Source organism: Fragaria vesca, linkage group LG1 (assembly GCF_000184155.1).
Source record: "Fragaria vesca subsp. vesca linkage group LG1, FraVesHawaii_1.0, whole genome shotgun sequence".
Taxonomy (NCBI): Eukaryota; Viridiplantae; Streptophyta; class Magnoliopsida; order Rosales; family Rosaceae; genus Fragaria; species Fragaria vesca.
This window is the reverse complement of record NC_020491.1, coordinates 21,783,117-21,805,854: the sequence shown is the minus strand read 5'-3', so window position 1 is coordinate 21,805,854 and position 22,738 is coordinate 21,783,117. Positions and strand designations below refer to the sequence as shown.

Below are 22,738 nucleotides of genomic sequence, written 5' to 3'. Positions count from 1 at the left end.
AGAAATCTTAATCTTGTGGATTCAAGGCTGTCGTTGTCGTTGGTGGATTTCAACGTGATCTCATTTGGCTTTCAACGCTTGACGGAGCCGTCTGCTATCGAGTTCATGCTGCATCACCTTAACACCGCCCGACCCGAAAGCCCATCTCAAAGACAGGTGCGGAAGCCGCTCGGCGCATGTAAGACACTATTTACATGTATTAATTCTTATTTCCTCGCAAAGGTTCCCTCACTTGCGCTTGCACTTGCAATGCCACATGACATTTGTCTGAGGAGAGATGTAGCACCTACTTCTATTTATAGGAGTCACCTTTTTCTCCTCACCCCGTTTTCATTCTTCATTATTTATTCTTCTTCTTCCAAGGATCCAAAGATCCCAGCAGTTGGCGTCATATCGTAAAGATCGGCTACCAAACAAGCAAAGAGTTGGGTGAGAGGAATGGCAAGGAGCAATCACAATGAAGATATACTCTCCCTCATCTCCGCCGCCATCACAGACCCTGTGAGGCTGAATAAGCTCCTCCCTCGCATCACGGCCCATGACGTCATCGACCTCATAAACCTGAACCCCCACTCCCTCTCCCCACACTCTCTTCTCTCCTTGTTCCACCACCTCTGTTCGCACCCCACATTCCGCCACACCATCCACTCCTACTCCACCATGGCCCACTTCCTCTCCTCCCGCCAAATGTTCCCCCAAGCCCACTCCCTCCTGCGGCTCGTCGTTTCCCGCACCGGCAAGGGCTCCGCCTCCTCCGTCTTCGCTTCCCTTCTCCACACCAGAGGTACCCATCTTCCTTCCAACTACGTCTTCCATGCTTTGATGAACAGTTACACTGATTGCGGCTTTGTTGGGGATGCCATCCACTGCTTCAGGTTGCTTCGGAAGCACGGTTTGCGCATGCCCTTTCAGGCCTGTGCTCATTTGCTTCATAACATGCTCAAATTCGACACCCCAACTGTACTAGTCAGTTGGGGCTTTCTTTTGGACATTTTGGATTCTGGGTTTCCGCCCAATGTGTATAATTTCAATGTTTTGATGCATAAGATGTGCAAGCAGGGTCTAATCAGAGAGGCCCACAAAGTGTTTGATGAGATTGGGAACAGGGGTCTCAACCCGACCGTGGTTAGTTTCAATACTTTGATTAATGGCTACTGTAAATGTCGCAATCTAGAGCAGGGTTTTAAGTTGAAGGAGGATATGGAGGGGAGAGCAGTGTGGCCTGATTTGTTTACTTACAGCGTTTTGATTCATGGGTTGTGTAAGGAAGGCAGGTTGGATGGTGCGAATGAGTTGTTTCATGAAATGTGTGCCAGGGGTTTGGTTCCCAATGATGTCATCTTTACAAATTTGATTGATGGGCTGTGTAAGAATGGGAAGCTTGATCTGGCCCTCGAAACGTATCAGAAAATGTTAGGGAGAGGTATCAAACCAGACATAGTTACATACAATACGCTCATAAATGGCCTTTGCAAGGTTAGAGATATGAAAGAAGCATGGAAGCTTGTTGTGGAAATGAATACGAAAGGTTTCAAACCTGACAAGATCACTTATACTACACTTATTGATGCATGCTGCAAAGAAGGAGAATTAGAATCGGCCATAGAGATAAGGAAGCAGATGATTAAAGATGAGATTACACTTGACAATGTAGCTTTCACGGCCCTTATTTCAGGATTTTGCAGAGAGGGAAGAATCATCGAGGCAGAAAAAATGTTGAGGGAGATGTTGAAGGCTGGCATGAAGCCTGATGATGCCACTTATACTATGGTCATTGATGGTTTTTGCAAAAAGGGTGACGTTAATATTGGTTTTAAGTTGCTCAAGGAAATGCAGGCTGACGGTCGCATACCAAGTGTTGTGACCTATAATGTGCTTATGAATGGATTATGCAAGCAAGGACAGATGAAAAATGCGAATATGCTGTTGAATGCTATGATTAACGTTGGGGTGGTGCCAGATGATATTACATACAACATTCTATTGGAAGGTCATTGCAAGCATGGAAACCCAGATGATTTTGAGAAGCTATGGAGTGAGAAAGGACTTGTTCTTGATTATGCTTCATATAATTCTCTAGTCAAGGATTTAAATAAATCTTTAAAAAATCGTCAGAAGAGATGATTGCATAAAGTTGTTAGAAGTTGGCAATTTACTCGTATCAAATGTGGTACTTCATTTGGTGACCAGAAACTTTAGTTCATCAAAGAATTAGAATCACCACAGAAACAAATGATTAGAGAGAAGTCATTCATTAGTGCATCACTCTTCCTTCCTCCCAAGAGCAGATCACTGGAATATCAAAGAGCTGTCGGCATATGAGCATTATGTTCCTTTTCTATTGAAAGTTGATTTATCATGGAAGATCGTCAAGTAGAATATCTTTGCACTTAGCATCAAGTCTTGAAGAGAGCGTTGCAATGGTAATCTCCTAACTCCACTGTGGATTACCTTGTCATTTGAAATCCTAATGTGTTCAGGAATTTGGGTTAATTTTCAATTTCTTGTTTTTTTATTTTTTCATGAATTTTTTATTTTTGGATTAAGATTGCATATTAGATCCTGCTTATATTCCCTATCTATTGGAATAGTTGTGTTGGAAAGGAATAAATGGCCCTTCAAAGAGTGTGTAGAACAAAGTAGGTTGTGTGTGAAATAATCACGGTGGTATAGGAAATGCAAAATGCTTAAGACACAGAAAAGGGAGAAAGAGAAGGTTTATAACTGCTGTAGGGGGTAGGGAAAAATAATAATTATATATATATGTATATATATATAAGTTCCTATCCAGAGTGAAGCTTTGCTCTGAAATTAAAGTGTGAAGTTCCTTATTTGACCCACTTTTCGGTCATCTTTCCACATCTACACTGTTCAATTTGTAGAACCTATTGCATAGACACTTCTGCAAAGTTTCATCCAAATTGATGATCGTTAAGGTACCGAATTAGATTAAATCAATGAACGCACACATGCGTGTATATATGAGGTTAGGGGAGGGAACCAGGCACCAAGCTGGCGAGAAAACTCAATTTTTTTCCCTTCGCATTCTGATGTGGCTTACAAGAGGTTGCCTAATTTATGGGGACCAGAATACATCTCTATTAGACTCATAGAAGAGCACAAAATTTATCCGTAAAAAAAAAAGACCCTTGCAGTTGCAGTACTCGAAGAAAAGGTTTTTCTTTTTTTTTGCTAAGACTTGTTATAATACTCTAAATAACAATATTTTCTACTTGTTTTCTATTACTGATTTAGACTCTAAAACTACTACTGAGACTTCACTTGGGCCAAAGAGGGGTTTTTCTTAGTCTTCAGGCTTCCGAAGAGTATTTATTCTCTATCCGACCTGTAGCTACATCATCCTCCCCTCCACAAGGAATTCAACTTCATCGATGTACAGCTGGATCAAGTATAGAGTCAGCCAATTCACTGTGCAAGTATCAAATTGAAAGAAGGTGTTGATGCAGTAAGTTTGGGATAATATTGGATTCTTAACATCAGTATAGGATTAGTCGTTTCTAATACTTCCGCATCAGGGAGGAGCCTACTGAGTACATTTTCTGGGGAGTGGACAATTCTGTTTTTCTTCTTTTGTCAAACGATACTTTGTTTGGAATGTAGCTTAGGTGGTTTCTGTTTCCCAGTTCGTTTGTGATTGCAATTTTCTTAGATCTCCTGTTTGTAAGGTCATGTATCCTGGTTTTGCTGGATATGGATAGGCTCTTCCCTTTCCTAATAAAAAGCCGTTAATCTGAACTGATTTCATATTTATTAGTTTTCAATATGACCGTACAAATGTCCCTAGAAGAAAGTATTGCCTGCACATTGATTTAATAGGTACAGAAGTATTTTCTTTACTAGTTGATAGAGATGATTTTGTTTCCCTTCTTCATTGTTAGCAGGTGCCACTAAGTGATTCCTTTGGAATTGATCATGTAGTCCGATTTCAGGGCCTCTGAGCGTCTACCAAGCACATGACTTTGCTTGGATTTGATCGAACCATGCGCTGTACAAATATTAATTTTGGGACCTTGTTACCTGTGCTGCGCTTTTGTTAAGTTGAAGCTGTTGACCTTAGATGTCAAGGTATGACGTCCTTTGTACATAAGTTTCTATATATGTCCAGTTGGTTTCTGATCTAGATATTGTTCATTCTTTCTGAAAATGAGAATTCTGCAGCCTTTTGTTTAGCCATCGTAATAATCTTTTTACTGAAAAGGTTTAGGTACCTATTCTGTGTTACTCTTTTGGGTCGTGGATATTTGGTGTTAGCCAGTAGCTGCCTTTAGGCTCCGACCAGTTTATAACCAGCACACAAGGAATTTCTGCATAAAACTATTGCTGTTGTACATGTCTTTACATATTAAACGCACTTTTGTTTGCTCTAACAAGTCCAAAGTATACTTTACGTGGAGTTGTAAACTTCAAAAGGGTTCATGTGACATTGAAGCATGCTTTCCATGGAAATGAGTGGGCATGACTGTACGCTGACTGCATAAAACCTTCCAATCAAACTCTTTGATTCCTTAAAGAAGTTCTCAACCCGTGGAACCCTCTTACTAGTCTCAAATCTTAAAAATCTAATTCTTCACCGTACCCTAGATTTGTTGATATTTGACACGTTTGTGGGTGAAAAGTCTATTCTTTTTGTCGTCGTAGAAACACATTAGGAAAAGAGTGTTTAAATTATGAACTATCAGCATCCCTCGAGTTCAATCTTAAGTCTATGTTTCGTCCTAGATGTCACTACTGCCTCTGTGGCATCAACAATGTCACATTAAAGAGGAAAACATGGGGAAAAATTGACCTTGGGAGAATGTCATTCGATTCTAAAACATGCTTTTCACTCGTATTTGCGGTTAACCATATATCTGTGACGTATGTTCCCATCTGAAATTAATTACCGTGGCCAGCCTGCTTAAGTTATATCTTTTCCTGATTCTTGACAGTAAGTCACGTGATTGTGATGTTTTCAATCTTTTTCCGTTTTTATTGATGCCTACCTGAGTATGTTGGTGAATACTTGATACTTAGTCAGGCAATGTGGTATGATGTTTTTTCTTCTTGGTGACAAACTTTTCTCATGCCTTGCTCAAATCACTTGGGATGAGCCAACTGGTTTACTATGCAGCTTTATCATGTACTGCCAACTTTGTTTGAATTCAGATCTGCAATTCTGCATTAAAGGAATAAGAAGCAGAGTTCATTGTGTCTTTTGATTCACTCCATTATTTGCACTGTATCCATCTGATTTGAAATAATTGTCAATTTTCATGCCGTGGGATGAACTGCGATTGACCTTTCTTATAGTTGCAGTCACTTTGTTCAATATTGACTTTTGAAAGAAGCTCATTAGATGAGATATGGTAGCTTTTAGTTTGTAATGGCATTTTGTTCCTGCTTTGTGATAGTGACGATGATGAACCTTATCTTATAGTGAAAGTGGAGCAGCATGACTGTGGTTGGCATGTGTAAAATTTTGGCCCCAATTAGGAGAGGGAATTATGTGGCATTTATATCTTGTTAAGCGAAGCGAATCAGTTATGGTACTCCAGCCTGGTGTATGAGCATAAAGGTTGTTTGATTCTCTCTTGTGATGGTCTGCAAACAATTTGTAAGGTTTTTTTTTTTTTTTTTTTTTTTGGAATCTGGTAGAGATTTTGGTGGTGGCAAATTTCGTTAGCTTACTCAGTCGTGAATTTGAATCAAGTCATCAAGTGTTGAAAAATAACGAGGCAAATAGATCCCAAGGCCGGGGACCAATTTACCAGTTGGTCAGTGATCTGTTTCCCAGTTTCACCACCATTGAGTCGCAATTTTCTCTCAATCTTACTCAATCTGCAACCCATTATTCTCTTTCACTATGACAAAGCGTCTTAATCTCTTTCACCACCGGTCCAAGTCTCCCTAAGGTTGGGTGAGTTCATGTATTTTAATCAGTGTTGTAAATAAGGACGTAGGACTGCCCAGCCTGCTTAGGCGTTTCAGACCAACCAACAGCCTTGTTAGCGCTTAGCGAGTTTTCGAACCTTGACTATGTTCCTTGTTCTAAAACAAGGTCGTCCAGCCTTTGCCTAGACGGTTTCTAGGCGCTCCAAGCTTGTCTCTTTGCCCTGAGAGCGTCTAACGAGTTTTCAAACCTTGATTTTAATAGATATAAGAAAAATATATTGAAGACAATCAAGCTTGGGAGTGTTGATCCAGCCATGCATTTATCGCTCACACACAGAGTAGATCCAAGGAGCTAGCCAGCGCCTAGCAGAGTAAATAAATACTGATAGAATTAATAGAGGTAGATAGTTTTGAGTGAAGTAGAGTGCACGTAGTTGCTTGGTTTCGTTTTGTTTGGCAACCACAGCTAGAGAATCATACACAAAAGAAGGAAGGAAAGACAGCCAAGAGAAAGCTGGCATTGGGTTTTCATTCGTATTCATATAAACGCGTTGGTGCAGATCGAGAAAGGTGCATGCCTTGTTATTAGCACCACGACTTGGTCATTGCATGCCTTTAATTTCCGCAGTAAAATTACAATGCTAGCTAGCTCCGACTTGGTCATCCATCTAATTTAGTGTTCTGAGAGTGTTGATCGATCGCGATATATCAAAGTTTCTTCTATATGGTCCGTCCGTCGTGTTGAAATTTGAGGCTGCGCGTGCTGTATGTGATATCGAGGAGTGGCAGCATGCAGCTCAACTCGAAAGAGATGGATCCAGCTAATTATATTAGCATACATAATCAGACCCTGCTGGGCAAGTAGCTAGCAAACTCCCCTTTTGCTTTCTATCTATGTATACAACAAGATTCAATTACTTTGTTCGTGTGTGTGTGTGTGTTTGCGTCCATGATTATTATTTCATTCCATAATAAATAGGCCCCCGCCATACTATGATGACGAACGATTGTAATGAGAGTGAGATGTTACCTGCAGCTAGCTAGTTGGGTGCTTCCATTGTTGACCACCTTGTTGAAACCAACTCCATCTCGATCCTCATCACATCATATCGAATTATCGATCACGCATTATCACTAGCTTTACAGCCTTTACTTGACCCTTTTCTGGTTTTTCTCCTACCTCTTTTTTTTCTCTTTAAGGACAAAACAAAATAGATCACAAATTTATAGAATCAGTGTTGACATAATTGACAAATGTAATGTAGGTGGCCAACACCTACAGTAGATTGGTTTGATCCCTGTTCTGGCTGCTCAACAGCTACAGTATCTTTATTTATTTTTATGGTATATATTTTTATTTTAGATTTATTTTTTGTTTGAATATTTACATCTTCACTAGCTAGTCTTTAAATATAAAACATCTTTATAAATTTTCAACTTGTTTGATAATCATTAAGACACTCATGATTTACCTTCGTAATCAAACTTTTTAACCGAAAATACTCACAAAAAGTGTGTTAAATAACAGTAGCCGTTCTGAAAAACTGGACCGAAGTATCAGGTTGCTTCACAGTTCACACGTTCTTCAACCTCTTGGTGGAGCCCACCACTTGGCACTGGTCAATCCTAGCTCTCCACGTATTTGATTTGTATGCTGGTCAGCACTTGATCCCCCTGAGCATGATCCCACATCCTCTTTGCTTTTATGTCGTGTCTTCTGTAACTTGTGTTTTGTGTCTCTGTGTTTGTTTGTTGTTGGATCCCATGTTTTCTTCATCAACACACATATAAAGGCTCACTCGGATTTCTCATTTCAACTTTGTTTTGTTGTTTTTATTTTCTTGTTCCAGTGCTATGTTTCGTACGCGCCACACAACTAGTAACGTTTTTCCTGGTCTGTTAAGAGAATTAATGAAACATAGACGGACCTTCGCGTTCTTAATGAAACTTGAAAGAATGGATAGAGATCATTACTCAAAAAAAAAGAAAGAAAAANAAAAAAAAAATCAATCCCAAACCCTTTATATTTACATCCGTCTCAATCTCTGCTTGTTGTTTTCTTGGAGTAGTCCAAGCATTGATATCACTACTTATTGCATGGCAACTAGCTACTTTGCCTCCTCTGTACGTCTCTTGTTTCACATCATTACGAAAATGACCTTCATTTTGTCCACCATTACCTTCACACCGATCTAGCACAATCCGCCTTACCAAAACCTACTCTACGGTTTCCTATATCAAACTCTACCCAATGATTCTGCTGATGAACGTTTCCGATTATGTTACTCGCCGCGCCGATCATGTCAGAACGCCCGATCGCCACGCACCACACCTTGCCCTCCACATTGTGTAACATTTGTTCTTTGCCTATCACAATCTCCGCTCCTTTATCGAACTCCAGCACCATGTCCCCTATCAACGGTCCGATGTTGCTATCGAAACACATGTCGGCCACGTTACCGTACACGTACCCCTTCTTCAACTTGGGCCCTACCAATCTCACTATCTCTTCCTTCACTTTCTTGTATGCCTCGTCCACAAAATAAGTCAACTCGGATCCGGAGTCGACCATGGTCTGACCCGACCCGCTCGCGTCGGGCCGGAACACCGAAGGCAAAATGCTCAGCCTCTTCCCGCCTATCCTCACCCCAACCATCACCACCGTGTAGGCCAGGGGGTCCAAATTCGGCATGCGTTGACTTTGACCGAATGTCAACAGGTCAACGTAACGAAAAGCCGCCGAGTTGGGATTATTACCGAGGTAAAAAGCGCCGGTCGGGAAAGCGGACCCGGTTCGAGCCGGTATGCAGTAGGAGAATTTGGTAATTTTGGCTTGGGAAGGAAAGGACAAGCGGCCGAGATTCATGCCCAGAATGCCCTTGGTGTCACTGGTGTCCTTGGCGCAACCGAGAGTCAAGGGCGGGGTGCTGGTGGCCCTGGAGAAGGTGAACTTTTCTCTGACGAGATTGCCCTCGGCGAGAGTGCCGTCGGCGTAGAAGTAGGAGTAGTGGCAGAGGCGGTTCTGGTCGCAGGAGGTGGGGAGGGTAAAGTCGGGAACTCGTGGCTTGCAGATGGGGTGGTTGCAAGGGAGGACGGAGAAGGTGGAGGAGAGGGAAGGGTCGAACATGGGTGCCGGAGGAGAAGGCCGGGGGAGCTTCTTGTGGCACTGAATCCAGGACAGCTGGCTTCCGGTGTCGAGAACCATTTGCTGCGTCTGGGGAGGTGTTCCTATGGGGAGGGAGACGACGGGAGCCATGGAATATTTGAAGGGAAGCTTGTAGTTGTAGGCTTTGTTGTTGGGTCTAGAAATGAGAGAGTCGTGGAGAGAGTTGGTGGTGCTTGGGGGGCGGGAGTGTGGAGTGAATAAGAGAGGGAAAGAGAGGGAGAGATTGGCAGTGGCGGTGTTGGTGGTGGAGGAGATGGAGAGGGGAAAGAGAGAGCAGAACAAGAAGAAGAAGAAGAAGAAGAAGAGAGCCATGATCGAGAATCAGATGGAGAGAGATAGAGAAGGGTGAGAGTACGTGTTGGGTCTGAACTCTGAAGTGGGTTGGGTACAGTAGGGTTTGGGTGGGTAGTATTTATAGTAGAAGCTAGCTAGCTAGCCAGATCGAGTTGATGGAGCTCGAAGAAGAATAATGGGGCGGAAAGGAAATTAAAGAACAAAAGGGCATCGATGATCACATAGAATAGAACAGAACAGAGATCAAAAGAGTAGTAGCTCTAGTAAAGGAAGAAACGCGTTTTCTTAATTAATCAGCGCGCGAGCCATACATGGTTACATGCAGTGTGAAATAATAAAATATAAACTGCATGGGGGGTTTAATTTGATGATGATGATGATGATGTAACCTAACTCAGATAGATATATGTATTTATAGGGGGCACTTGTCTTTCATGCTACTGTTAACTGACTTAATTAATCACACTAATTAGTTACAAAGAAATAATGAAATGATCGGTAACGTAGATGACTTTGTTTGACCTGATCGATAACAGATCGAACATATAATGCAGCCTAGCTAGCTCTATTTGGGGAAGGTGTGGAATATGGAGTCAAGCTGTCTCATGTGTGTCATCTTCAAATTAACCTCTCCATCCATCGTTTTCAAAACTTCAAAAGACAAAAAGAAAAAAATCACAATTAAACCGCATTCGAATTTTGAGTACATCTACCAGCAGAATAGTTATGCAGCGCATTTGGCTTCTATGGATCGATATCAATGAATAAAATGATAACATTAACGATAAGATTGTTAAATTTAATTAAGAGCATTTGAGTAAGCTTAATTTATTATATATGCATATATTGTCTAATCAATCGAGTTAGATTGAATCTTTTAACCATCCGCACCCCTCATTTGAGAAGTAAAATTTTAATTATTTTTTGGATTAGTAATTATATTTCAATTTTAAGGAGTATATATATATCGGAGGATGATGGAAATATGTAATTGAGTGTTTGGCATAAATTATTACTAGTTCGGATAGAATACTATATATTCCATCTCTTGTATATATCTGCCCCATATATACGTACTAGTCCTAGCTATAGCTAGTCTATGGTGGTTTAGTTGAGAGATTTGTCTTGACACTAGTATATCATCATCGATTGAAATGAAACAAAAAAAAAATGAGAGAAGTCGGGAGAGCTTTTGCTTGAAACCCTAGTGTCGCCGCCTCTTATGGGATGCATCCAGGAGGCAGTTGTTACCTCCCCAACCCCTTCCTAGTCGATATAGCCTTGCGGCTGATCACCTTCATCTCTTAGGTGCGTCATGGGCTGCGATTTTGGCAGCGACTATTTCACCCTTGAGTTACGACTCCGCTAGGGTCGTCTCCGTGGAGGGAGGAGATCTGATCTTGATTGGAAACGACATCCATCTTGGTTTTGGTGGCTGGCTGTTAGATGATGAGATTAGAGTGCTGCTGGAGGTGGGAATGGTAATCTGGTCGGTTATGCGATGGTGGTTGCGATGGTGGCTGTCGTCTAGTGGTACTGCGTAGTGTCTGTGGATGCAGATGGTGGTGCGACATGGTGGATCATGGCTGGAATTGCTGATGGAGGGTCGACGGGGTTGGCTGCCGGAGTCCACAATGGTTGTCTTTACAAGGAAGCAGAGATCTGTTTTTTTGGATTCCATCATGGCTCAAGTTTGGATCCATTTGGATCATCGTTTTGTAGATCTATGGTTCTGGATTTGGGATCCAGGTATCACTCATCTAAATTTCCATGGATCTAATTAAGGTCTACCTATATATGGCTCCGTTGGCCGGAGTTTAAACTCCGAGCACATTCCCCGGCAAAGGAGATTAGAATGGGCCTAGGTCAATGGATCTTGATTTTAAGAAGGTGTGCTACCCTATCGTATTGGACTTTTGAAGGTCCTGCAGGTGTTCTATGTGTGACAGACTCTTTACAATTTTCTAGTATTTTCGTACACCAATTGAGTTTGTAGGCGAATTTATTCTTCCAACTGTTTTGAGTCATATAACAACTACTTAGTTAAGATTGTCTAGCTACTAGTAGTGTAGCTCATCATTCTGTTAGTTATAGGCTTGTTCTTGTTTGGGGTGTATTCGCTCTAGAACATATGTTGGATGCCTTTATGTTCGAACGTTATCGATCTTATTAATTGAGTTTTTTCCTTATATTCAAAAAAAAAAAAAAAAAACCAACCAATTCTGATGATCCGTCATAATATGTCTAATTTAATCGGATTTTCAAAAGACACTAAACTAGCTGCAGACAACAACAAAGCTTTATCCATGTTAATGAATTTGTTAGGGAATCTATCTCATCGATCACCTATATATAAATTGCCATTATTCTTCTTTTCTGGTATTGTGGCCATATCAGATGACTAATTAAACGTTACGAGTTATAATAATCTAGCGTGCATGGTAGGTGTTGGATCTCAGCCTCAGCACATATCTAACTCTTTATTAATTTACAGGGTATATATAGATATATGATTCACGGGTTATGTAACCTAGCTACAAAAATGGTTCATCGATCTATATATATATATATATATATATATATATATATATATTGCCATCAATATCGATCGATCAGCTGCAAATTAAAACGACCTAGCTAGAGTTGATCGACATATGGATACCCTGAAAACAATTAAATTACTTGTTTCATCATCTACGTACCAAACCCCATATATATATATATATGGTAATCTTTGTTTGCTGGGAACCATATATATATGTTCATCAAGTCAAGGGAATGATATAAATCATATCAGTGCTTATTATTTAATCATGCAAGCTGCTTTACACAACTCTAGCTAGCTAATAGTGCCCCATTAACCCAGTAAAGCCAACATATAGATATAAATTGATTCAAGTTTATAAACAATATTTAGGGAATAAGAACGGCGCAGTATCTTTGCTAAATGATCTTAATCTAGAGATAGAACCCTAGCTAGTTTAATATGTATAGAAATGTTAATTTGCCTATGTCGGGATTGTAAGTTATGATGTCGATAGGGCTCGTGGAGAACATTGTTTGGTTTGTGTTTTGTCGTAACTAGGAAGCTAGTATATATCAAATACAAAGAGTCATTTGTTCTTTCTCTGAAGAAACAATGTATCTATGTTTGCCATGCAAGCAAGAAAACAAAATCAAGTGCGGTGCTCTCAAACTCGAGTCTGACAATAACATGCTGCGTTTGTGAGTGTCATGGACTGAATATGAAATTATAGCGAGCTCTCTTGTCAAAATTGTATGAGATACAAAACACCACTTACAAGCAAGGTACCTAATGATTCTTATTAATTATGTTATTTGTCTAATCCAATCCTGTTATTAATCGGTAGATGTAAAAACACGACTTAATCTACCAAGCCGTCTCCTCATTTCCCTAACCTTACTCGTGAATTCACTGACAACCCAATTCTCAACATACAACTTGGCCTTCGTAACGGTTTCTATGAGTATCTTGGCATTGTTGCAAGACTCCCCTTAATTTTAAGGGGTTTACCCTTGCTGCATTCCATCAAGTTCTTAAGAGATTGTCGAATCGATATCCATATAGTAATAGGCAGAGTAAGAAGGTATGGGCAAGGAATAGGGTAACCTATCCTACTCGGGGGTAACCACCATTCACAGTTGACCAACGGCACTTGCCATGGGACTGCAGTAGCAGGACCAAGAAATAAGAGGGGCATATAGATGAAAGTAAATTTATCCCAAGGTTACTGTGTTTCATCGTCATTGCAATTCCTCAGCTTCTAAAAAGATATGACAACAGCCAGCCTTAAGACAAACATAACATCCAGTAAAACCGATAGACAAATTATGTTCAGGTCTCTCACGCAAACTAAGTGAAGCATTGCTGCACCAATAACACCAGCTCTGTCATAAGAAAGTTAAAGCTATTGAAACTCATCTTATTAGCTTTTGGCCAAGCTAGTACGTACCAACTTCCAAGCCTGGTATAGAGAACTGATTGTCAATTCCAATGATATAAAGTTATAAACACAATATGCTTCTAGATTACACCGAAACTACTTATCATAAACAAACAGCGAATCACATGATCACACAAAACAGCTAAGTCCACATCAGTGAAAATAGTAAAGCATTCCTATTTGTAGAACATATATAATGAAGTTGCAGACTGCATAAGTAATTCCAGTGACCTTCATCTCAACCAAAATGACCATCTGCTACAGGCCACGGTGAGGCAAATGGTGCAACAAGAGCCCGAACAGTCAGTTTCATGCCCAAGATAAAGCATTTGCCATACCATGAGCTCTTAGGGAATGCTCCTTACATACTGGTCAAGAGTTGTATTGAATAGCTTACTCCTGCAAACAATATTAGGATTTAATAAGTTTATATTATGAAACCTTACAAAGGATACAACAGACAGATATACAGTTAATCTTGTACTGAAATTACATAAAAACATAGTTAGTTCCAGTAAATATGAAAATATAGTTTGGCAGCAACAACTATTTTTACAAAGATAGACGTGCCTAAACCACCAGAAAACTAATTAAAGGACCCACATAAATATAGACATGCGGTAAGGGCCAACTTGATCCTCTTTCCCAGGGATCCCAGATGAGGGAACCCTAGGGAAGACATTGAAAACACTATGGTCACCTCCCATTTGGGCTGCCTGAACTTGAATCAGCCTCAAACTTCTAAAGTCTCAGTAAGCAGTACATTTCCTCAAAACACCACCTCAGTTTACAAAGATTTATTCATTACTCATGTCAATAACACTTTAACCTCACAGATCTGGTTGGACGGACTTGACTCAGCCTTGGTGCCATGATTCGACGAGTTTAGTTAATGCAACCCGAGATGTCCCACCTTCACTCAGAGCAGCCTTTGCTTCACTCTTAAGAGCGTTGGCCCTCTTCCTGATTGACTCTCCTTCCTCTGAGTCCATTAACTCTCTAACACGCTTCTCTACCTCTATTGCGTTTACAAACCCGTCCGGTGACTCGTTCATTGGCAAAGCGATCTTTATTTCCTCCACCAAAACAACCCGATTAAATCTCTGCTCTGCATAGAGTGGCCAAGACACCATTGGCACTCCAGCACACACCGCCTCCAACACTGAGTTCCATCCACAGTGGCTCACAAACCCACCTACCGAATCATGATTCAGCACTGCCACTTGTGGTGCCCATGACTTCACTACAAGACCCCTATCCATGGTTCTAACCAAGAAACCATCCGGAAGCAAAGAATCCAAATCTGGGTCAGATAGGGCCGTAATAGCCACACTTTGATTATCAGAAGGTGGGTTACGGACCACCCACAAGAACCTTTGGCCACTCCTCTCTAACCCCATAGCTATTTCCCCTAACTGCTCCTTTGTAAACAATCCTAAGCTTCCAAAACAAAGGAACACCACACTTCCACTTGGCTGTGAGTCCAGCCATGTCAAACACTCAGGCACATCATCACTACCACCACCTCTTTGATTGTGAGCAAAGATTAATGGTCCTATGCAGTAGATGGGAGGTGTGGGAGTATCTTCAGGCAAGCATAGTCCATCTGATATTGCTCTGATGGCCCTAGATTCGAGTGATTCAAACGTGTTCACGATAATCCCAGCTGATTTGGGTAATTGGATTGAGTTTTCTAGAAAGCACTCATAAGCCTTATCATTACGTTCCAAAACTGGTTTTGGCATATCAGAGGAAGGTATTGGTGGCACTCCTGGAACATAGAGAAGGGTGTTAAGGTGTTTGAGGCTCTTCTCAGTGTTTTTGTGAATAGCAGGGAGTATAAAGAAGGAAGCTAGGCATCCTGCACCAGATGTGAAGAAAAAGTAACCTGGGATGTTCAGATCACTAGCAACAGAAAGCCCAAGAGCACAGAAGAAGTCCATGATAAAAGCTTGAACAGTAAAGTTGTTGGAGATGGAAAGGAGGGCTTTGTGGACGTTGGGGTTGTTGAGCCGAAGCACTTCAAAGGTTAGGCTTTCATGGTTGGGAGAGGACATGGAGGAGGGAGGGAGAGAGATAGTGGGGAGATGGTGGAAGATGATGGAGGGAGTGGTGGCAGAGACAGAGGCAATATACGGGGCGGTATCATCGGCTCTGTAAGGTGGGGTGGTGATAAGTATATGTATGCTACATGAAGGATGGCAAGTAAGTATGAATTTTCCCAACTCTACCATGGAAACCAAGTGGCCAATAGGTGGTGATGGGTACAAAATAATCGCCTCCATGACTCTGCTCTGTCTTTGCTGCTGGTGATGGAAAATACCTTTCTCTAATGCCTGTGTTTTCCTTATAAGAACAAAGGTATAATCGTCATTCTAATTCTGCTTTTCATTTCGATGGTACCTATCTCAATCAGATTAAGCTGTGGGTCCAAACATTTTAAGGCCACAAAAGGTGAGGGCTCTTAGTCAAAGAAAGACAGTAATTAGTAGGTTGAACAACTACTAGTCTACAAGAAAAAGTTGACAAATAAAACAAGATCTATGTCAGCTATAATATAGGTAGCTGTATATGGGAATCAATTATAACAAATAGGTTTACATGAAGACAAATTTAAAGATTCCTGTTTCCTCAGACAATTTTACAGAGATAAAACATTGTTGGTGTAGTTTTTTTAAAGAGCAAAAAGCATATCTATAGTCAAGAAAATGATAAAATAGAAAATAACAATAAACAGGTAACTAGAAGAATTTATCCTTATTATTCATTTTTAAGTGCTGTGAAATTCAAAATTGCACTCTAGATAAATCAAGTATCATAAACAAATATGATATTACATGATGCCATAAAACACCTAAAGTGGCAAGTTTAGAGCATTTATCATTGTAAAGCATGAAAAATAAATGCTAGCAAACTCCAAGATACAGGTACTTTCAATAAACTGGATCTGGAACAAAAAGTCAAATCTGCTTCATGCTGGGGTGAGGCTGATGTGCCAAAATGAAGTTGAATCCCCCAACAAGAAGCAGTTACATACAGGTTATACTTTGACATGCTCTTCCCCCTCCTCTTTTTCATTAAAAAAAAAAAAAGAACTTTCACGAAAGTACAAGCAACTAGATACTGGTGATCAAATGTTACCTCCTTGAGCTTCTAGGAAATGCTCCTCCTTACATATTGGTCAAGAGTTGTCTTAAATAGCTCACACCTACAAAGAAAAATCACCTTGGAGTTTCACTTGTGTGAATTGTACAAAGCATATAGCCAAACCAGTGACCATAAAACTATTGGAATTTCATAAAACAAGCAGAAAGGAAAAAGGGAAGAAACAATGGTAGAAGAGGTCTGGATGGTTTCCGAAGAAAGAAAACAACATGTTCAAGTAGCATCGTACTTAAGCCACCAGATACTTTGGTATATATGATTAACCTAAGACTAGGAATTGGGCTACTTGAATCAGCCTCAAGCAACTACTATAATTACTATAATATCGTTCATAAAGACATCTCAGTAGGAGTCTTCAGTCAATTTATAATAGTAGGTCTGCATTCCCTTTCCTTAGGCATTGAAAGATAAATAAACATCTGCATAACATAGAATGTAGCAGTATCGCCACTAAGTTTCTCTCTGAAGATTAAACCATAATCAGCCACCTGATAGGAGTTCCCTAGGATGAGTGACAAGATAATCTGCAGCATAAAATCAAGATAACAATCCACATTTCGCAATCGGAATTCAAATAAAAGTATGCACACTAACAGCTAAATTACTCATTACAGAATGGAATGGAAACGAAGCGTAACCTTGATACCAGAGGGGTTCTCCAGACTTACCAGAATCAAAAATCAAACAAAATTGATTTGGGACATACGCGGTGGGGTCCATCTGGCGGTGAGGGACTTGAGGGAGAAGAGGAGGCCGTTGCGGTTGAACACGCCGGCAGCGACGGACTGATCTCTGTTCCGCCCAAGAATTGCATTTCTCTCTCTCCGTTTCCAAATCAGACTCAAGAAGACTGGCCGCCCATGACCCTTAGACATTCCAAGTGCTTTTTCTTTTATTTTATTTTTATAGCATAATCTTCTTCTCTAAAGTTTAAAGAGCGAGAGAGAGAGACGCTGACTAGAGTCCAGAGGAAGCTGCTGCCTATCTCTCTCCCTCTCTTTGCTTGCCGGGTATTTTATTCTTCTTCTTCTTTACATATCTTGTGCGTTTCTTTCTAAGTTTTCCTGTGTCTCTTATCATATATATGTTTGGAATAGTTAGATTTTAGGAAGAACAAATGAACTCAGCTTTCTCAATGCTATTCAGATTATCTAAGGTTCCATAACACCCTGCTACACCAAGCAGTTAGAATTCATCATGTTTGTCTTCGAGATGCAAATCTAACCATCAATAGAAAGAGTCAGATTGCTCTACGCTTCTGGTGCTGTTCTTGCAACTTCTTTCACAAATGTTTCATTCATGATAGACTGGACCAAAATTTGTTGACCGCAAGTCTCACCTGGAAACATTAAGTTCCAGTTGAGGTTGAGGTTTACACTTGTGGGTCCTTCATTGGGGAATGAATACATGCGACATGTTTCAAACTTTCAATGCAGGAGGTCCAACTGTTGCTTTTATCCTGAAGGTGTCCCATATGCAAACTAGAGGGACAACCATGTTCTTGTGCATTGTAAAGTTGCTTTATTTCTTGCAGAAATGATTTAGGAAGGCCCAGCTGGATTGGGAGACCCCACTCGGCTCTTTATGTCAAACCATATGGCATTCGGTTGTAGTGTGTTGTTTGCTCTGAATGGAAAGAGATAGAAGATTACACAGGTGCAAGGGTAGATGAACTTAAGGAGAGTATAAGATTCTGGTTAACTCATTAACCTTTTGTTTCAGTAGCCTTCTGATTCCTGTGGCTTTCAAAAGCTACACATGCTCTTATATCATGCTAGATTGCTAGACAACACTAATATAGGGGTACTGTTTTGCAGAGTCTGGTTTAAATTTGAATTTCTGCTGTTTGTCTCAAATGTGGACTTTCTGTTTTGTTCTGACATTTTTTAACGATAAAAGTTGTTTTGTTTCAAGGGAAAATCAAACCCTCCATTTGGCTTCCTGATATAGCATCAGTCATTAGGGAACGCATAGGTTCTCAATTATATTCTCTTTTCCGAGAGATACTGCGACATTCTAGGCCTATAAGATGGAGTATTAATGTTTATATTAGTATGATGTATATCCTATTCTATGTTTATGTGTTGCTCTAGTTGCTGGGTCTTCCAAACAATTATAAGCATCACTGTTCACAGTAGACTAGAATCACTGGACTGTTTAGCTAACCAAAACTCTCCCTCTTCATCTTCTAAGTTGCTTCCTTCCCTTAAATTATCTTCTTATTTATTTTGTTTTATTTCCGTTGTTCGGGTTTTGTATGTTTGGTTCGTTGAATTTCCAACATTCAGTTGGCCATTGGTTTCAAGGTATAGTGGAATCACATGGACTTTGTCAAGGGTGAATTTTACCTTTGGGTTAGTATGTTATTTGGAAGGTTTCTGTACAGTGTGCTTCATTATATAAAGTATTTCAAACCAGTGAGCACCAGATTCAAAAGAAACCATGGACGCGCTATTAGGAAAGTTATTGTATGAAATCAGTATCAATCGATTTAATGCAAGGCCCTGCAGCTTCTTGGATATCACATGTAAGTTGGTTTTTGTGACTGCAGACTTTGCAGGTTTATGGCTTGTTTTCAGTAGAAGGCTTGATAGATCACTCTGGAGTGTGCATAGAGACTAACAAACAGATAGGTGATTAGTTGTGTAGGATCTGACTCAAACTTAGGATCAGAGATTATAAACAATTGCCAAACATATCCGTTACAACATCACCACCAAAAGAAAGTTATTACAGTGCTTTACATTAGATTGAGGAATATTATGGACACAATCAAGTATTCACTCTAGGAGGTTCACACCCAAATTTTTCATATTGCTGAAAAGTTGAAGACTAGAATTTTTCTCTTAAAAAATGGTTTTCATCAGTTCATTTGCCTTCAAGCACTTGTATAGTTATATGTATTTACATTTTTTTACATGACTAGATAATCCTCCTGACTAGTTTTTAAAGTTCCAACTACAAAGGAAAAATTCTAACTTTCAAAATGTCCATCAGATGCCTGAATGACCTAGTAACGATTAGCTTTTTTCTTTGGTCGAAAACCTAGTAATGATTAGCTGACATACTACAATTAACAGTTCAGGAATGTAAGTAACTGTCCTGGGAGATGTATTTTTGTAATGCTAGTTTTATTCTGTTTAGTCATGCCCAGTAGAAGTGCAGACTCCAAAGTGGGTTTCATCATATCCTGCCCAGTAGATGGTGCTGTATTCATTTCATTGTCTTGTTGTCTCCATTAACATCATTAGTGTTGCTAGAGTTTGGATGGTTCAACTACAAATTCTTTGTGCACATCTAGAAAGTTAGATCACTCCCGTGCCCCATTTTTCATGACAAAGTCGCTGCTGCTTGGTCATCTCAGGGATGAACAACTAGTTCATTGAAATTTTTTGGTGAAAAGGTAAGGTAAAGCTTGATCTGTGGCCTTGCTAAATTTGTGGTTCATTGAAAATTCGTGGCTTTATTTATTATTGTTTGCTAAATTCTGGCCACTGATTTCAATTTGCAAGGAGCTTCACTTATTTTTCCTCTAATTCCTTAAGCAGAAAAGAAGTAGAGTGGAGATAATGAGGATGCAAGGGGGGAAGGGTTGGATCATTTGTGGGAAATGGTTCAGTACTGGGAAGCTGTTCTTTAGACATAGAGGTCTGGGAATTATTCTTTACAATACTTTTACTAGTATAAGACTGTTTGGGCATGGTAGAAGTAGTCATGGGAGCTATAACTTTGTAATGATTATTTTGTTCAATAACCATTACAAGTCCATAGTAGGATTCACCATATCATCAATATCCTGTCAACTAACCAGTTGGAGTCTTGAGTGTAGCTGAGTTCCTAGGTATGAACACTGCATCTTATATATGCAAAGTAATTGTTTATAAGCTGGATTTTCTTTTCTACCTTTCATGTAAAATTTCTTCTCCACCATTCTGAGGGAATAAAATATGAACCATGTTCTGTTCTTGTTTTCTGTAGAAGTTTATTGATTGGATGTTAGATACATGCATTCATCCAGGACTCAGGCTTTCACAACTTGAGTGACCTAATTTAGGGAAATCATTAGTATGATTATTGTCAATAACAGAAGTGCAGATCGTTGTATTCTATGATCTCGACTCCAAAGTTTTTGGATATGTCTCTTTTTGTATGCAACTATGCATATTTCGAATTACTCATTTACTAACTGAAGAATAGAGTAATTCGTTGAACTTCATGTGGTCTGTCATAGCCATATTATATCTCGAAGTCCTATATGTAGCTACAATGGCCTCAAAGCATGTCTCATAGGCTAGAAAGGTTTAGTATCATCTGCCTTTTATCAGTTATGGATCCATATAATTACTTTGGTGTATTAAGTATCAATCAATTCTGTGTCTGAATGGAAAATAGAGGAAACTAACGAAATTGCAGATACAGATCTAAATACCATCTTATTGTATGCTGCTTATTTTTCACAGGTGAAGTAAGTTGCATAGTGCGTGCATTAGCACAGTTGAACAATAAAGATCATAAGCATGGAGTCTGAGATGGCAGTACATGATGGTGGGTGCCACTGCAAGAATGTAAGATGGCGAGTTCAAGCACCTGCTAAGGTTGTGGCTTGGAGTTGCAACTGTTCGAATTGCTCTATGAGGGGTAACACACATTTCATTGTCCCTTCCGAAAGATTTGAACTTTTGGGTAATTCTGAACAGTTTCTTACAACTTATAGCTTCGGTACTCACACGGCAAAGCATACTTTCTGTAAGGTCTGTGGGATAACTTCGTTTTATTATCCGCGCTCAAACCCTGATGGGGTTGCCATCACATATAAATGTGTTGATCCTGGAACACTAACCTACGTTGAGGTTAAGTATTTTGATGGGAAAAATTGGGAGAACTCCTACAACCAGTCGAACATCGCTTCGCAGTCAAAGGTAGACTCTGGGAACTAAAGGGATGAAGAATGCTACAAGTTGAAATCTTTTCATTTCAACAAATAAGATTTTCATGAAACTTGTATATATGTTGCTTGGAGTTGGAAGGTTGAAGTACATTGTTCAGTCATTGTATGATGACTACTATGTAACAGTAGTGATTTTCCTCTTGTTTTGTTTTTGTTACTATATTCAATGCAGATCCTTTGGTAGTTGTTGATTTGTATATTTTATTCTATTCTATGGTAATCAAAGACTCAGCTCACAGTTTAAAAAGGGGAAAAAATGATGAGGTAAGGGATGAGCGAAGAGGCCATTGTCATCAATTTGGTCAAAGGTTCCCTATAATGGTGTGCAAATTTGTGTTTCATTTTACCAAACCCAGAAGGTTCCAGAATTGCTTGGAGAGCCGGTAACAAGAACCACTTCAACTTTCAAGCAATTGCTTACTGAATGATATGTGATGTCAATAAACCGGGTAAGGTATGATTCTCCTTCTTACATTTGTAGTATTGTCATTCATATCTCAAATAATTCATCGATTACAAGAAGCACGAATATAATACGTACATTCTCTCACATCCAATCTCAATAACCAGAACCGCTACTTTACGTATAGAGGTACGTTACTATGCTGATACACAAGTAAAGTGATTTGGTATACAAGTATCATTTTCAAGGTAAATATATTGTACAGTCGTATATCAAATATGGTATACTAGCGTGGAAGCCCTTCTAGTGAGGACCCTTAAGTTGAGGACTTGGTGATGACTTTTCGGCTTATCCCACCTTTCGATCTTATATCTACATCTTGACCGTTCAGTTTATAGGTATTTATGAGTAGATCATTTCTTCAAATTTTCAGCTATATTGAAAATTGTTAAGACATTCATAAGTGTGATTTATCAATTATAAACTTGAACGGTTCATATTTGACAGATTTGGTTTGTCCATTAATTTGTCCATTAATATGATCTACTCATATAAACCTAAAAACTGAACGGATAAGATATCAAAATGTGATCGAAAATTAGGTTTTTTAAACCATAAACCGAAAAATCCTCACCAAATTCTCAATTTAAGGGTCCTCGTTAGTATAATTTTCTTAGTTAGTTTTATTCCACAAAACTGCCTTGGAGGAAAAGTCGTATATCAAACAAATGAGAAAATTATTTGCGTATAATTTTCTTAGTTAGTTTTATTCCACAAAAACTGCCTTGGAGGGAAAGTCGTATACTAGTCGTATATCAAACTAGTATAAAGACACGTTGAGAGAGAGAGAGAGAGAGAGAGAGAGAGAGAGAGAGAGAGAGAGAGAGAGAGAGAGTACGTACTAC

The 22,738-nt window shown here is 39.6% G+C and overlaps 5 protein-coding genes across 6 annotated transcripts in view; 3 read left to right on the top strand and 2 right to left on the bottom strand.

Annotated features, from left to right (window-relative positions):
• The first annotated feature begins 16 nt into the window (after positions 1-16).
• Positions 17-2,522, top strand: LOC101300569 (putative pentatricopeptide repeat-containing protein At1g09680-like). The gene has a single exon (XM_004288551.1). The coding sequence runs from the start codon at positions 439-441 to the stop codon at positions 2,122-2,124; it is 1,686 nt and encodes a 561-aa protein (XP_004288599.1). The 5' UTR covers positions 17-438; the 3' UTR covers positions 2,125-2,522.
• Positions 2,523-7,829: 5,307 nt separating this feature from the next.
• Positions 7,830-9,370, bottom strand: LOC101308423 (aspartic proteinase PCS1-like). The gene has a single exon (XM_004289537.1). It carries the CDS (start codon positions 9,368-9,370, stop codon positions 8,075-8,077), a length of 1,296 nt encoding a protein of 431 aa, XP_004289585.1. The 3' UTR covers positions 7,830-8,074.
• Positions 9,371-13,379: 4,009 nt separating this feature from the next.
• LOC101300099 (UDP-glycosyltransferase 88A1-like) lies at positions 13,380-15,638 on the bottom strand. Of its 2 annotated transcripts, XM_004288550.1 has the most exons (2): positions 14,231-15,638; positions 13,380-13,716 (listed from the first exon to the last, which is right to left on the bottom strand). In XM_004288550.1, exons 1-2 carry the CDS (start codon positions 15,600-15,602, stop codon positions 13,679-13,681), a joined length of 1,410 nt encoding a protein of 469 aa, XP_004288598.1. In that variant the 5' UTR covers positions 15,603-15,638; the 3' UTR covers positions 13,380-13,678. The 2 variants fall into 2 exon arrangements, with proteins under 2 accessions (XP_004288598.1, XP_004288597.1); XM_004288549.1 differs by having other exon boundaries at positions 13,663-15,638.
• Positions 15,639-17,421: 1,783 nt separating this feature from the next.
• Positions 17,422-21,626, top strand: LOC101309486 (centromere protein V-like). Its single transcript, XM_004288580.1, has 2 exons — positions 17,422-17,492; positions 20,943-21,626. The coding sequence occupies exon 2, from the start codon at positions 21,000-21,002 to the stop codon at positions 21,417-21,419; it is 420 nt and encodes a 139-aa protein (XP_004288628.1). The 5' UTR covers positions 17,422-17,492; positions 20,943-20,999; the 3' UTR covers positions 21,420-21,626.
• Positions 21,627-22,684: 1,058 nt separating this feature from the next.
• The window catches only part of LOC101307437 (microsomal glutathione S-transferase 3-like), a 1,059-nt gene continuing 1,005 nt past the window's right edge, over positions 22,685-22,738 (top strand). Inside the window, exon 1 of the mRNA XM_004288573.1 lies at positions 22,685-22,727. The gene's annotated coding sequence lies outside the window, so the exon portion shown is untranslated. The remainder of the gene's footprint in view (positions 22,728-22,738) is intronic.